This window comes from Xyrauchen texanus, chromosome 9 (assembly GCF_025860055.1).
Source record: "Xyrauchen texanus isolate HMW12.3.18 chromosome 9, RBS_HiC_50CHRs, whole genome shotgun sequence".
Lineage (NCBI taxonomy): Eukaryota > Metazoa > Chordata > Actinopteri > Cypriniformes > Catostomidae > Xyrauchen > Xyrauchen texanus.
The window spans coordinates 31,131,078-31,145,718 of NC_068284.1; the positions used below are offsets into that span (position 1 = coordinate 31,131,078).

Here is a 14,641-nt window from a genome sequence, read left to right on the forward strand (position 1 = left end):
GTCAATGCAGCCGTCTACCGGGACATTTTAGAGCACTTCATGCTTCCTTCAGCAGACAAGCTTTATGGAGATGCTGACTTCATTTTCCAGCAGGACTTGGCACCTGCCCACACTGCCAAAAGTACCAAAACCTGGTTCAATGACCATGGTATTACTGTGCTTGATTGGCCAGCAAACTCGCTTGACCTGAACCCCATAGAGAATCTATGGGGCATTGCCAAGAGAAAGATGAGAGACATGAGACCAAACAATGCAGAAGAGCTGAAGGCCGCTATTGAAGCATCTTGGTCTTCCATAACACCTCAGCAGTGCCACAGGCTGATAGCATCCATGCCACGCCGCATTGAGGCAGTAATTAATGCAAAAGGGGCCCAAACCAAGTACTGAGTACATATGCATGATTATACTTTTCAGAGGGCCGACATTTCTGTATTTAAAATCCTTTTTTTTTATTGATTTCATGTAATATTCTAATTTTCTGAGATTCTGAATTTGGGGTTTTCATAAGCTGTAAGCCATAATCATCAAAATGATATCAAATAAAGGCTTGAAATATCTTACTTTGCTTGTAATGAGTCTATATAATATATTAGTTTCACCTTTTAAGTTGAATTACTGAAATTAATGAACTTTTGCACGATATTCTAATTTTTCGAGTTTCACCTGTATATATACCCTCTAGTTTTGTTCTTTGTTTGTCAGTCCTTGAAGTGTTACATTATAAGTGTTACGTATAGGCTGCTAAAATCTTTATTCGTGAAGTACAAACATTTTGTTTGAAAGTGTGTGCTGTTTTTAAACTTTTTACTTTGATCAATTAATTGTTGGTGGGTGATTACAACACAGAATGCCTCCTGCCGTTTATGTGGTGGCTGACACACTGAAACACACACACACACTCTCCTATAGGCTAACGACACCAGTGAGTCATTATCAGCCAAGAGCTGCACCTGCCAGCTGGGATGCAATTTACCAAAGACCCTGGCTTTTTCCCTCGGGCCTCCAATGCAATAAGATCCATGTCTGTGTACACCTGGGACCACCGAGCAAACCTTGCTCAAAACGTCTGCTTCTTACATGCCTCAGTGACATTAGAGTCTCTCTAAACTAACAACAACAGGTCAGCTGTTGTAAATCAAATGATGGAAAGGGTGTGCCAAATGCAATCAATGTTAATTTGTGCTTTCTAGGTTAATAATGGCTCAATGCCTATATGCGTCTCAATTAAAATAATTTTTCGAAATGTTTACAGCGTTCAAAGCGCCAGAGAGCAAGTGTTCACTGCAGACGCACTTGTTCTGCATTGACAGCAAACATCAAATACTCTTTACAGTGGCATATTGAAGACTAAGCAGCCCTGCCAATGAAACTGAAATGTGGCTTTTATTTCAAGAGGCTGGGATGCTCGCACATATAGCTTGCTGTACACTTTCAAAAGGCAAAAAGCACTGAAAACACTGGATTTCTTTGAGACTGCTGGTCCACACAGGGTCCTTTGTGCCTCCTCCAGTAGCTACAAGAGAGGAAGGATGAAAATATGTTCTGAAAGTGGGAATATAGCAGAACAGGGATGTCTAATACACAACCTACAGAGGAGTCCTTAAAAATGTAATTTAATTATGCTAATATATATATATATATATATATATATATATATATATATATATATATATATATAAACATGAATCACTTTTTTTTTAATAATTGCTTTGGTATAATATGTTCATAACAATTTATTTTTAGAATACAGGACAGATGAACTCTTAATTTGGTGTTGCATGTTATAGCTTACATCTTAAAGTGGTAGAACCATTATTTTAAGTCTGCACTGCGACGTGACACACGGCACTCGCACCTTTCCGCTGAACTCATCCTGGGACAGTTCTGACATCCACAGATCCTGTATATATCTCACGCAGCATAGAAAATATTAAGGGTAATAAATAAGTGAAATTCTCAATGGTTTCCACTGAATAATTAGTATATAGGGTACAGGATAACTTAATATTGATTCAATGAATTTGACTGAGATTCTGGACTGTAATTTCAATTGGTTGTACAGGGTTTTTTTTATTAATTTTTTAGTTCTGACTTTGTGTTAATGGAATATTTTATCCAAAATAATAATCTTGTCATAATTTACTCACCCTTATGCAGTTTCAAACCTATATGACTATGTGTCATCTGTGGAATGCAAAAATAAATATTTGTATAAATATCCCAGTCCATCTTTTCAATACAATGGCAGCAGATAGTGTCTCTGATAATTGATATGGATACTTTTGAGATCTTTTTGAAGCTTTAAAGTGAATCAACTGCCATCGTATTGAAAAGTCAGACTGGGATACTGTCACCATCTTAATAACCATCTTTTGGAAATTGTTTTTGGGTGAACAATTCCTTTAATGTTTTATATACTGTGTTATAAATATTTTTGTTTGATTAATACACCCTAATTAACAATTTTGTATGTACATACAGTATATCTAGAGGCTTTTGTTGAATTGATTTAGCAAATTCCACGCTTTTCCCACCCCCCAGTATAGTGCCTTCATTTTAACACTGCCTCTCAATGCTAATAACAGATTCCACTCAGTATTACTGTCTGTCTTATGGATGAGCCAAAGTCTGTCAAATTCTCTCAGTTTTTTTTGGTCCCTGAGCTCAAAAATTGTTCAGGTGACCATCTTGGGTGACTGTCATTGCTCAAGAGGGTAGGGCTAGCAAGGGATACAAATCAGAGAGAGAGAGAGAGAGAGAGAGAGAGAGAGAGAGAGAGAACGACCCCTGAGCAGGCAGTCATATGACATAGCTCAACTCCCTCAAGAGCTCTGCTTTAGACTCATTAGAAGGATTTGGGTGGCAATGGCCTGCTGCTAGCAGGCATATCAAATAGCACTGCTGCACATTCATAATGAAGGTTTTCACTATTCTTAACAAGAAATTGCAGAGCTAAGACATTTTAATTAATGAGATTTTTTTTCTCATGCTGATGGGCTACGTTACTCAGAAAGAGATGTTTCCCCTTATGAATGAGTTTTGATTTCCTGTTCCATAATCATAACGAGGCACACTGATTGGCAAAGTAATGAGGTTGGCGCAGTCCTGTTAGTCATTCACATAGGTCATTCTCCTTGCACACGTCATGCACTGCGTAAAGACACCGGTAATAATATAAGTGTGAGGAAGAGCATGCTGATGTTAAATCCATTTGAACTCTCTGGTCAGCTCAGAAAACAGAGCGAAACACTGGCTTTTACAGTAATTGGAGTCTGCTGAGAATCCATTATGGCTCTGAGATGGGGAGCAGCGGCTGGAGCCCCTACACACATGTCCCTTGTAACACACAACTCAAATTTTTTTCTTCCTATTTTTCACCTAATCAGGATGCTAATTGAGAGTTTTGAGGCTTGAGTGCCTTCCATGCTTTAATGTCTTTTACATTATTCTATTCTCTTGTATAATTGTGCATTTGATCACTAGTTACTTAAGTGATTTTGTTCTTACTTTTATGAAGTTCCAATAAGGAACCTTAATCTAGTTCTTTGCCAAAAGCTTCTAAAATCCTTAGCTTAGATGTCATAAGTAATGAAGCAGTGTGCTGTCGTAGGGTGCCATTTGGCCAACAATTATAACCCGGGGTTAAAATGGGCCGGAAAGGACCGGAACGGCATTCCAACACCTTCATTCAAAGAAGAAGAAAAAATGTGGAGGCTTGTTTGTCAATTGATTCCGTTACTTGTACAATCCGTTCCCCTTTTTGTAAGTTTCCCCTTACAAAAAATCTACAGTTCTGACAAACTTGCCGCAAATGTTCCACTCATGATTTTCACTTGCAAATAAGCATGCAATTTGCCACAATGTTTGTCAGATGTTTTCAGCTTTTAACCGGTAGAGGTGAACCTGCAGCAAACCTTTGGCAACATTGAAGTGTTTGCCACAACGCTCATTTGCATATAAAAATAATGAGTGTAGAATTTGCAGCAAGTTTGCAAAAAGTTTGAGAGAACTCTCGATACTCTCGATCAAATTCACACATACAATCTCCATTCATTTAGTGCACTTGCTTAAAAAAAATCGACGCTGGTTGAGGTGGCATATTTTCAAGTGGCACCTTAACAGCACGAGACAGTACGCCAACGCATAGACAGCAAATGATATTGAAAGTCATAATTATTATAAACGTCATGCCCAACAGTTCACAAAGTGATATATGCTTTGTTGTCATTTGTTGGGAAAACACTTATAATGATGCAGTTTCTTAGTAGATTTGTAGACACGCGCCAGTTAAAGCACAGTTAGACTTGTTTCCGTCAGGAAGACTAGGTGTTTTAGGTTCAATGACTCACTCAAAACACATAAAAGATGCTCATTGTCACCATCTACTGGCCCAAAAGTGTAATTTGCAGAAATGGTCACTGAATGAATCAGCTAACAAATCATTTTGGTGAACAGATTGAAAAGACTGCAGAATCACCACTCGATTTTAGGTTCCCCAACATCTGAAATTCCAACTTAACCCCTAATTTTAACTCCCCTTATGAAATATCACAAAAGTAAAGCTGTGATTCTGCCATTTAGATTTTTTGGAACAGCAAAAGTGTGATAGTGTTTTTTATACAACAGTTCCATAAACAACAATGTAATATTGAGTAACTTCCACAGTAATCTGTTTTTGCTTGAAAAAACAGATTAGTGGATTGGTTTTTTACATACCAGTTATCATTTTTGAAAGTATGCAAGGAGAGCATTTTCCATGTTTTCTGAGCCTATTTTTGCTGCGCCTCTCATGCTGAATTAAAGTGACAGTGTACTCTTGATGGACATCATGAATATAAGCTGACACGAAAAAGTAGAAATGTACAGAATAAGCAAGTATTTGTAGTCTAGTGTTTTTGTGTGAAATACAAAATGGAAAAAAATATATATTTCAAGTGACAAAAACAAAATGAAATTTTTTTAATTATACAGCTTAAGCAGACGTACAGTTTTATCATTTAAAACTAAAGTATACAAGTCATAGGCTTAAACAAACAAAATAATAATAATAATAAGTGTATATAGCACTTTTCTAGGCACTTAAAGCGCTTTACATAGTATAGGGGGAATCTCCTCAAACACCACCAGTGTGCAGCATCCACCTGTAAATACCTTTATACACAGCCGACCGCTAACATCTGTGACGTATGGTCAGTAAAATCAGAACTTAACCTCCTTCTTGTATTGCCGATGGATGACATATGACTGATTGTGGAGAAACAAAGTGCTCTATTACAATAACATTTTATAAGGATTAATTAACAAAGGAAAAAGTGTGGTATGCATTTAATTCGGCTGGTGCAGATGGTAAGTTAACATATTTTTGGAAGTGCATCCTGTTTTTGAGGAAAGTATTCAACATTTAAAAGCATTGGCTGGTGTTTGAACAGAGAAATCGCTTTCTTTGGCTGTACATAATTACTTATTTCTGACTATATAATAAAGCTGTAAGAATGACTGAGCCAAACTGAGTGATCAAATCATCCTTTGTAGTGCAAAACAACATTCAGCTGTTGGTGTAAAAGCAGCTGTTGTAAAAGTGCAAGTGTTTACTGCGAAAGTTGTCCTGACACGCTGCTTCGGTGCTGCTCACTCGCTGCTTTGGTGAACTGTGCAATAGGCCTAAGTGTTTTTAAAATGTTTTCATCTTTGGTGGAGGAAAACGCTGTTCAAATGTGGATGACAGGCATTAACATAGAGCAGATAAATAAATGCATCTCAAAGAAAAACGTATTAGTGTGGACTTGGCCTAAATATCAGCACTCTTGGAATGCTGCTTCTCCAATCATATATAAATATATATATAAATCGAGTAACTAACATTTTAGACACAACATGGACAGTTATTTGTACTTCTTCTTTTTTTGCTCCACTAACAAAAATAATTCCAAACAACCCAAAGTTAAACTTTTGCATATCAACAAGCAACGTCCAGGCAGACAGCCTGTCTGAAATGGACAAGTGGAGTGATACAAACAGATTACATGACCGGAACTAACCGTTGTATAAGTTGCATTTTGAGGTATTAATCACTGCACCAATATTGTACATTTCTAAACCATGCTTTTAATACAATTTGTAAAAACAAACTCACCCAGACCAGGAGGTACCTCCGGACATGGTGGTAATGGCTTAGGGGTTGGTGGTGTGTGATTTGCTTCTGGCTTGGCACTGGGCAGGAGATGGTCAGCAGTGGCCAGGTAACTTGCAAAGGTAGTGTTGGGCCTGGAGAAATTATAGTAGTAGTGGGGTGGTCCTCGTGAGCTGTTCGCTCCACGGCCATTGTTGAAGCGGCTGAAGATGTCGAATCGCTGGCTGTAGACATCGAAGTAGAGGATCATCATGATGAGGAAGTGCACCAGGCAGAGCAGCAGCACAGCCTTGCAGATCCGCTCCAGCGTCCGGCCCAACATAAGCCGGCTCATGGTCAAAGCCACACGGCACTCTCCGCTATGTGCATCCGGTCAAAGTCACCTCTCCTCTCCAATGGACCCTCCTGTACAGCAATTTACAAATATCACCTACAAAAAGAGAAAGGGATTTAGAATTCACTCTTGGGTGAGTCAGTGGACTGGGAAGTTTTGTACTGAAGCATAATTAATTTAATGTTGATTGTTATGTTTAAATGATCTCAATCACAAATGACAATTATCCAAATGTTTAACCTCATACTAATTATGCTAATTCTATGTCAGAGTAGGATTCCTATACATGTAATTGAGCAAATGATAACTCAGGATGTATATATATATATATATATATATATATATATATATATATATATATATATATATATATGTATATGTAATCCTGTATATAGCTGTGGAAATAATTTGCGTGCATGTACGCTACAAAAGCATTCACAGGCAAAATCAAATTAGATGTGTGACCTTTGCCAGTTATGATTAATTTTGACTGACACCTATAAATTATAGGCTATATTGCTTTTGCATATTAAAAGTCCATAGTAATTATTTCTTATATGTTGTTAAGATGAATACTATTGACCATGCCAATAAATTATCTTGTTATTATAGCAGATATAAAATGATACTCCCATAATTTTTTCTGTATCATACTTATAATTCAAATCCAAAGTCACATTAAAGACCCCATGAAATATTAGAGTTTTGTGACTTTAAGTCCACATCTGTTCGTTTTGAGTTAATTTACATGCTAATTTTCACAACCATAGTTAATATATTTTACATAAATAATATATTAGAAATAAGCATAACCCTATAATGTACTTAAAAGTAATTAAATTAGTCACAAAAGTAAATAATTGTAATCTGATTACAAATATTTAAAAATGTAATGGATTACACAACTTTTTGGACTAAAAAGTACAACTTTGTAATTGGATTACACCTAAAACTGCCAATAGCATGTAGCAAATTTCATGGCTGTGATGTAAAATAAAGACATTTGACTGTTTAAAAGAAAAAGGGACGAGCCTATTGATATTAGTCCCGCCTCAACTGTTTCAACAAGAAATATATCAACACCGCAAAGAAAGCTGTGTTTGTCAGGGTTCTTTCAAATCACCATTAACCATGTGTAGCAAAAACAAATATAATGAAGAGTCTATTCAAGATGATGCAATTTACACAACAACTATGAAACTTCAGTTTTTTTATGGTTTAACTGGGTTAAACTCGAAAACACTAAATGTCTGTCCAAATCTTGCTGTGAGCAATTACAATGTTGATGGGTTTTTCCAATCAACCAGAAGTGTTAGAGGCCAAGGGCAAGTAAGTTTACGCAGCAACAGACTACAGCCTGGAGTCTTAGACCTGCAGCTAATTTCTCCCTCTCTCTCTCCTGGTGTGATCACTGGATGAAACATCCATGGGAAAGCCTCTTGATTTCACACATGGCCAGCTGGTGAAAGCTCCTCTGCGACAGTTACAATGGGGGGTGGCTTGCTAGCTCTAACACACAGACTGACCATGTGGGTGTGGAGGGATCAGCCTTCTCTTGTAGCGACATGGGCCCAGAAGCGTTATGCCCATTCAAACTAGTTTTTTCATCATAGTTGATTTTAAGTGAAACTTCCAAAAAATTAAACAATAATAATGAATAAATAAAGAATATAATTAAGTTGATAAGTAAGTATTTTAGGGGGGAATTAATTATATCATAAAACATAGCAGTTATCAGCCAAAGCATTTTTATTTATTTTTTTTCATTGGATATTTATAAATGTACATTAGTTTCAGCCTATTTTTAAGATTTAAATTACTTTCAACATAGTTTCTTCATAGCTTGATTCTTTTCTCTATTAGAGTAAAATGCTTTTGTATGAGCCATCTCGTATGATTTTGCCATCTTGTACCAATTATAACAACAAAATACGGTTGTTAATTTTGCCATCAACCATCATCAACCAAAAGTTAATCAAGTTTAATACAGTACCACTAATAACTTAACAATATTAAACATAATCTTTAGCAAATCAAAAATGAAATATGAATATCCATCTTTCATACTGTATAATGACGTGATGAATACAGTACATGCCACAAAACATCCTGCTATTTTCCGTACAACAAAAGTGTGTGTGGTGATTACTGGCTGTAAATTTCTCTTTTCCATTTTTGTATGTTGTATCAAAGTCATGTATTTCTTTACCACTACACAAACCAGCCAGTCATAAATAGCATTTAAAATAATTTTTAATGTGTTATTTGTTTATTTTATTTTCCTACAAAACATCTGTAGTAGTTATTTTACATGTTTTTCTATTTTTTTGTAAGTGAGCCAAGACCACCACTGGTACCCCCTAAAAAAATGGTGCCTGATGTCCCAGACTGCGCTGACAGGTCCAGCTCAGCTGCCCCCCATTCACTACCTCTCGTAGCATGTGTGACTTCTCTGCAATAACCATCAGCGGCACAAGGCAGAAAAAAACATGGTTTGACACAATTCACATGCTCAGCCTGCTTTCAGCTCCTTTAGAGAATTTCTCAACACTCACCAACCCCCATAATGAATCATACCGGCTCTCACAGACGTAAGAAGTCAGCCAAAAATACAGGCCTAACAAGAGGTAAAAGAAAAGGGTAAGAAAAATTACAATAATAGAAAAAGACTGGAGGGGTTGTGACAAGACTTGAAATGAGGTGCAAGGAGTCAACGAACAGAAGGAAGACGCCAGCAGAAGAGAGAACGACTTCTACATGAAGCTCAACGTTCCAATAAGAGACATTTCAGGCATTTAGCAGACACTCTTGTCCAGACTGACTTGCAAAAGTGTTTTAGCATCACATATGAGACCGCTGTGATCAACAGATGGCAAGCATGCAGTTTGGAAAGCTAGCGATAAAATTATGAAGCAATAAAATTAATGTGGATAGCATAACTCAGATAATTTGATTTTGGAAGAATGAGAAATGTTGTCACGTTAAAAATCTCTGACTTTTGATTGCAGATTTTGTTATGTTGGCAAATCTGAGCCATTGATCCTGTTTTACATGACGGCAACCACCATTGTGTCCTTGAGCAAGGCACTTAACTCCAGGTTGCTCCGGGAGGATTGCCCGTGTAATAATTGCACTGTAAGTTGCTTTGGATAAAAGCATCTGCCAAATGCATAAATGTAAATGGGAGATCACAGCAAATGTATTTCCCCTTCTGTCGCTCTCTCCACGTTGTGTCAGAGAAGCGAAACTAGGGGTCTCTCTTGAATGCCGATATATGCCTCTGATCTATGAAAAAAGGCCAATGAGAAGTTGGCAGACAGTATTTGCATACCCCACCTCCGGACATACGGGTATTTAAGCTGGCAAATACGGGAGTTCATTCAGAAAATTTCTTCGGAGCCTATGGTCGTGCAGGCAGTCTGCTGCCTACATTAAACACACCAGTTCTTGTTTAATCCTCTGACGCTCTGCATGCTGTTGGATTCGACGGCGCATAACAGCGGCTTTCTCCTTCCTTGCACGGCTGTGCATTGTTGCCCCTGGGTGCTTTGACAGCGCAGACAACTCGAAAGAGTTATTCTAAAAGAGTAATTTTCCTAAAAGAGTTGGATGTCTTTTTCAGCACACGTCTTTTTAAAGACGTTTTTTCCACCCCTGTGTAGTTTCTGGATGCGGTTGATTTCTCCCCACCTCTGACGGTCATAAAAACTGCCTCGCGTACCTGGGTTGCGACCACACGCAGGCAGCGTTTTCATGTATGGTCTATGTTTTCAGTACGAGAACATAGCCATGACAGCATGGCTATGTTCAGGCTCGCCCAGTCTGAGTCTGACGCACGGAGGTCCGCTATGCTTACCCGGGCTTAATTGGTTCTGCGGGCATGTGTGCCACTCACAGCTGCGCCCCTCCCCCGGTTCCTTTCTTCCTGGTCATGCATGCCGAGCTGAGTAAGCTGAGCTTCCTCGCTCCTCTGCTCTCGCTACCCTTGGCGGTAGAACGGTCCCAGACCACTCCCCCCTGCACGCCATGGCCCCCTCCTGCAAGTCCACCGGGCCAAGGCACTTCAAAATTTGCACTTGGGTAGTCCTGTTCTTGACCTTCCACAGGAACTGCACTCAAACAGGTGATGAAACGCTCCCGTCTCCCAGCTCCGTCTATTCGGCGACACCACTTGACGACTCCACCAGCAGTCCTCAGCGGTGAAGAAACAGACGGAGGCTATTTCACACAACTTGCCCTGCCGCAAACCTGCCGCCATGGGCCATGCCCTGTCTGCTCGCCGAGTACATCATCCTGCGGCTTTCAAGAACTAAAGAAAGAGTAGCTCTGCCTCAACAAACAAAAGTGGGCACAGCTCTCGGGCCCCAGCGTCAAGCTCCCCGCAGATGTTGGATGCCCCTCGTCTCATGGACCCCCTTGAGGACCCGGAAGGCTCCCAGGCGCTCCTGAGATGATCGACCCAGAGACCGTGACGTTAGCTCCAGAGCTGGTAAGACCACTTCGTTCCCCGGTGGGAGGGTGAGGAGAATCTTTTTGTTGAATTAATTTAATTGGCCGCACCAACTCACATTCTCAATAATAGAGCTATTTCCTTTTGTCTCTGGGTCACCTGGCCCGCAAATGCCGTTCTCACGGCACTCTGCCGCCATATTTCAACAGTCCAGGCACCACCCATGACTGTTCCCCGGCCGGCCGGTTCTGACGAGTCTAGAGGGCGCCTGCACTGGACCTCCTCCTCAGTCATGAACCCGCCCCCTGCTGGGCTCGAGGAGCAAGGTAAGTGCTTTGAGTTTGTTCTCAGCACCAAAGCCTCGGGACGCACCCTGCCTCCCAACAACACACTACCTGCTCCGTGCCGCTGTGAAGCCCCGCCGGGTACGTCCAAAATACTCATCCCCTTGGTGCCCCTAGCACAGAGTTTAAAGGTGTAGCTTTCACTGCCCAACCCGTCACGCTGGCTGCACCGGACCATTCAACTCGGTTACGCAATTCAATTTTCCAGGCCCCGCCCCCACTTCGCGGGCGTAGCTTTTTTCCGTAGTAAACGGCGAACATGCCAATTTCCTGCGCACGGACATCGGCACTCTTTTACTCAAAGATACGATACAGCCTGTACCTCCAACCGAATGAAGAAGGGTCTCTACAGCCCTTACTTCATTGTACCCAAGAAAGGCGGCGGCTTACGACCGATCTTGGACCTGCGAGCCCCGCTCTGAGAAGCCGGCATCCGCATACTCAACTACCTCAACGACTGGATCATCCTGGCCCCCTCACGAGAGTTACTATGCACACACAGAGACCAGGTGCTCAGGCACCTCAGCCATTTGGGACTTCAGGTCAGCTGGGAAAAGAGCAAGCTCACCCCGGTTCAGACCTTCTCTTTTCTCTGCATAATTATCAGGTTCCTAAGAGGTGCCCGGAGGCTAAATCCCTCCCGGCCAAGCCTGTTCCCCTCCTGGGATCTCTCAGTGGTCCTCACGGGCCTCCAGAGACCCCCCTTCGGGCCGCTAGACTCAGCTGGACTCAGGGCCCTCTCTCTCAAAACTGCTCTGCTGATCGCGCTTGCCTACATCAAGAGGGTCGGGGACCTGCAAGCGTTCTCAATCAGCGACACTTGCCTGGAGTTCGGTCCGGCAGACACATATGTGATCCTAAGACCGTGACCGGGCTACGTGCCCAAGGTTCCTACCACGCCCTTCAGAAGATCAGGTAGTGAACCTGCAAGCGCTGCCCCGAGAGGAGGCACACCCAGCCCTTTCGTTGCTGTGTCCGGTACGTGGTTTGCGTATCTATTTGGACAGCACGCAGAGCTCTAGATGTTCTGAGCAGCTCTTTGTCTGCTTCGGTGGATGGCAGAAAGGGAACGCTGTCTCCAAACAGAGGCTCGCCCACTGGGTTGTCAACACCATTTCATTGGCTTATCACACCCAGGCCGTGCCCCCCCCTTGCGGGTTCGAGCGCACTCAACCAGAAGTGTTGCGTCCTCGTGTGCACTGGCCAGGGGCAACTCCCTAGCAGACATCTGTAGAGCAGCAGGGTGGGCAACACCTAATACCTTCGAGATTTTACAATCTCCGAGTTGAGTTGGTATCGTCTCGTGTTCTCTCAGGTCCGAGACCGTAGAACTCGGTAACACGCTGACAAACTGGCCGGGTGAATCGCTTGCGCCTAGCGCCCTTTCCCTCAGCCAAGGTAAAATAGTGCTCCTTTTTTCTCAGGAGATCCCATCTCTCGGATCCCTGGTGATTCCTCCCTAGCCCTCATGGGTCCGCAGTTCAGCGGAGGAACTCGCCGACCCAATCCACTACGGGTACTTAATCTACCCTGTATTGGAATAGGTGCTCCACAGGTTAAAGGCCTCTTATGCGGACTCCCCTGTGTGTAATCTCTGCGGTACTGTCCCCTCACGAGTGGACTCCCGTGTCTCCCTTAGGCAGTTCCAGCTGCCTCGGTCGCCGTGCTGTAGCAACTCCCCCCTCTACGAGGCTGGATCTACCACCGCGCCAGCTTTCCCACATAGGTCCTAAACGGCCATGTGATGTATTCGACACCTTTACCTCCCCTGCAGGGTAGGTGTGGTCTCTGCAGGGTCTTCATCTCCTGAAAAAATAGGAAACTGGGTAAGACCCCCTTCCCTTAATGCAGTGGTTCTCAACCTTTTTTGAAAAAACGCCCCCCTGACCTCTTCATGATCCTCTTAACGCCCCCTAAAAAAAAACAAAAAAAAAACAAAAACACTTCAGAAATACTATTACAGCCAAACAATTGTAACACTGATACCTGAAGCCTGAGTTTTTGGTAAAAAAAAAAAAACTGAAACAGAAGTTTCTTATTGTATTTAAACTACATGTAAAAGCCTCAAGTTGAGTAATATTGTGTTTTGAAAAAAATGCAAAAACACATGGATTGTTTGAAAGGTATTGCAAATGTATTTAGAAATTCAAACAAATTCAGGCTCACACACAAAATTTTTTAAGATGAACCAATGACGTGAACAATAACGTAACTAACCTAAATGGCCAATGAAAAAGCAGCGGTCGTTCGCGCAATCAATTAGGCAATATATACTAGGCTTCAAATTTGAATAGCCTACAAACGGTCATTTGATTTCAAATGACGAACAAAAACGACAACAGCTCGGCCACCTGAACTGAACCGAAGAAAAAACGCCGTCAAAAACAGACACTTTTTTTTTATTAATTACAGTCATTAGTGTGAGCCCTGAGCACTAATTATGCACCTAATTATGTACTCCGCGTTATGTACAGAAAAAGCAGGTGAAAGCGCCTCTATTTTGCGCTCAAAATTCTCTGCCTCTTAAAAGCATGTGTAACTTAGGAAGCGGCTCTCCTGGCATATCCTCCTGGTGAAGTGGCAGCAGTAATCCGAGCAAGATGAAGACATAGGCTAAGGAGAAGAGCTGAAAAGATTTTTGCGCAGGCCGCCTGTTGAGTACCTCTGAGTAACGCCCCCCATTTGTGCCTGAGCGCCCCCCTCTCTGCTGCCTCGTTCACACCGCCCCCCAACACTGTCCAAACGCCCCCGTTGAGAAACGCTGCCTTAATGCATGTAAGGGCCCCGGCCGTAATTGCTCTATGCGAGAAACATAGAGAGAAAAGAGGCACGGCCAGGCTTGGCCCTTTCCCAGGTTGGCAAGCATCACCTTGTTCCCCTCACTAGGGTAACCAAAAGGATTCTGATGACTTTAATGGGGCATTGGGGAAGGGTACGTGCAGCCTGATACAGCTGGTCAAGTTTGCACGTAAGAATACCTGCCAGCTTCTGTATCAGCAGTTCACGTACACGGCTCAGTGCATGGCATGATTTAAGTGGGACCGCTAGTGTCGCTTCGCCGACACAACGTGGAGAGAGCGACAGAAGGGGAACGTCTAGGTTACGTATGTAACCTCCAGACGTTGTGTCTTCCCCGCCATGTCGCTGAGCCGAGCCACTGTTGTGGCCGGACCATTTCCAGCTCCTCAGAAAAATCCTGAATGAACTCCCATATTTGCCTGCTTAAAAACCCGTATGTCCGGGGCGGGGTATGCAAATACCGTCTGCCAATTTCTCATTGGCCTTTTTTCATAGATCAGAGGCATATATCAGCGCTCAAGAGAGACCCCTAGTGTCGCTTCTCCGACACAACGTCTCGTTCCCTCCATCGGGAAATGGTGGTT

General features: G+C 42.0%; 1 protein-coding gene across 2 annotated transcripts in view; it reads right to left on the reverse strand.

Moving 5' to 3' along the window:
- Positions 1 to 14,641, reverse strand: part of LOC127648729 (beta-1,4-galactosyltransferase 2-like) — a 198,933-nt gene that overhangs the window by 158,455 nt on the left and 25,837 nt on the right. For both annotated transcript variants that reach the window (XM_052133457.1, XM_052133458.1), the window contains one exon: positions 6,134 to 6,560. In XM_052133457.1, coding sequence (XP_051989417.1) covers positions 6,134 to 6,464 — 331 coding nt within the window. In that variant the 5' untranslated portion in view covers positions 6,465 to 6,560. The remainder of the gene's footprint in view (positions 1 to 6,133; positions 6,561 to 14,641) is intronic.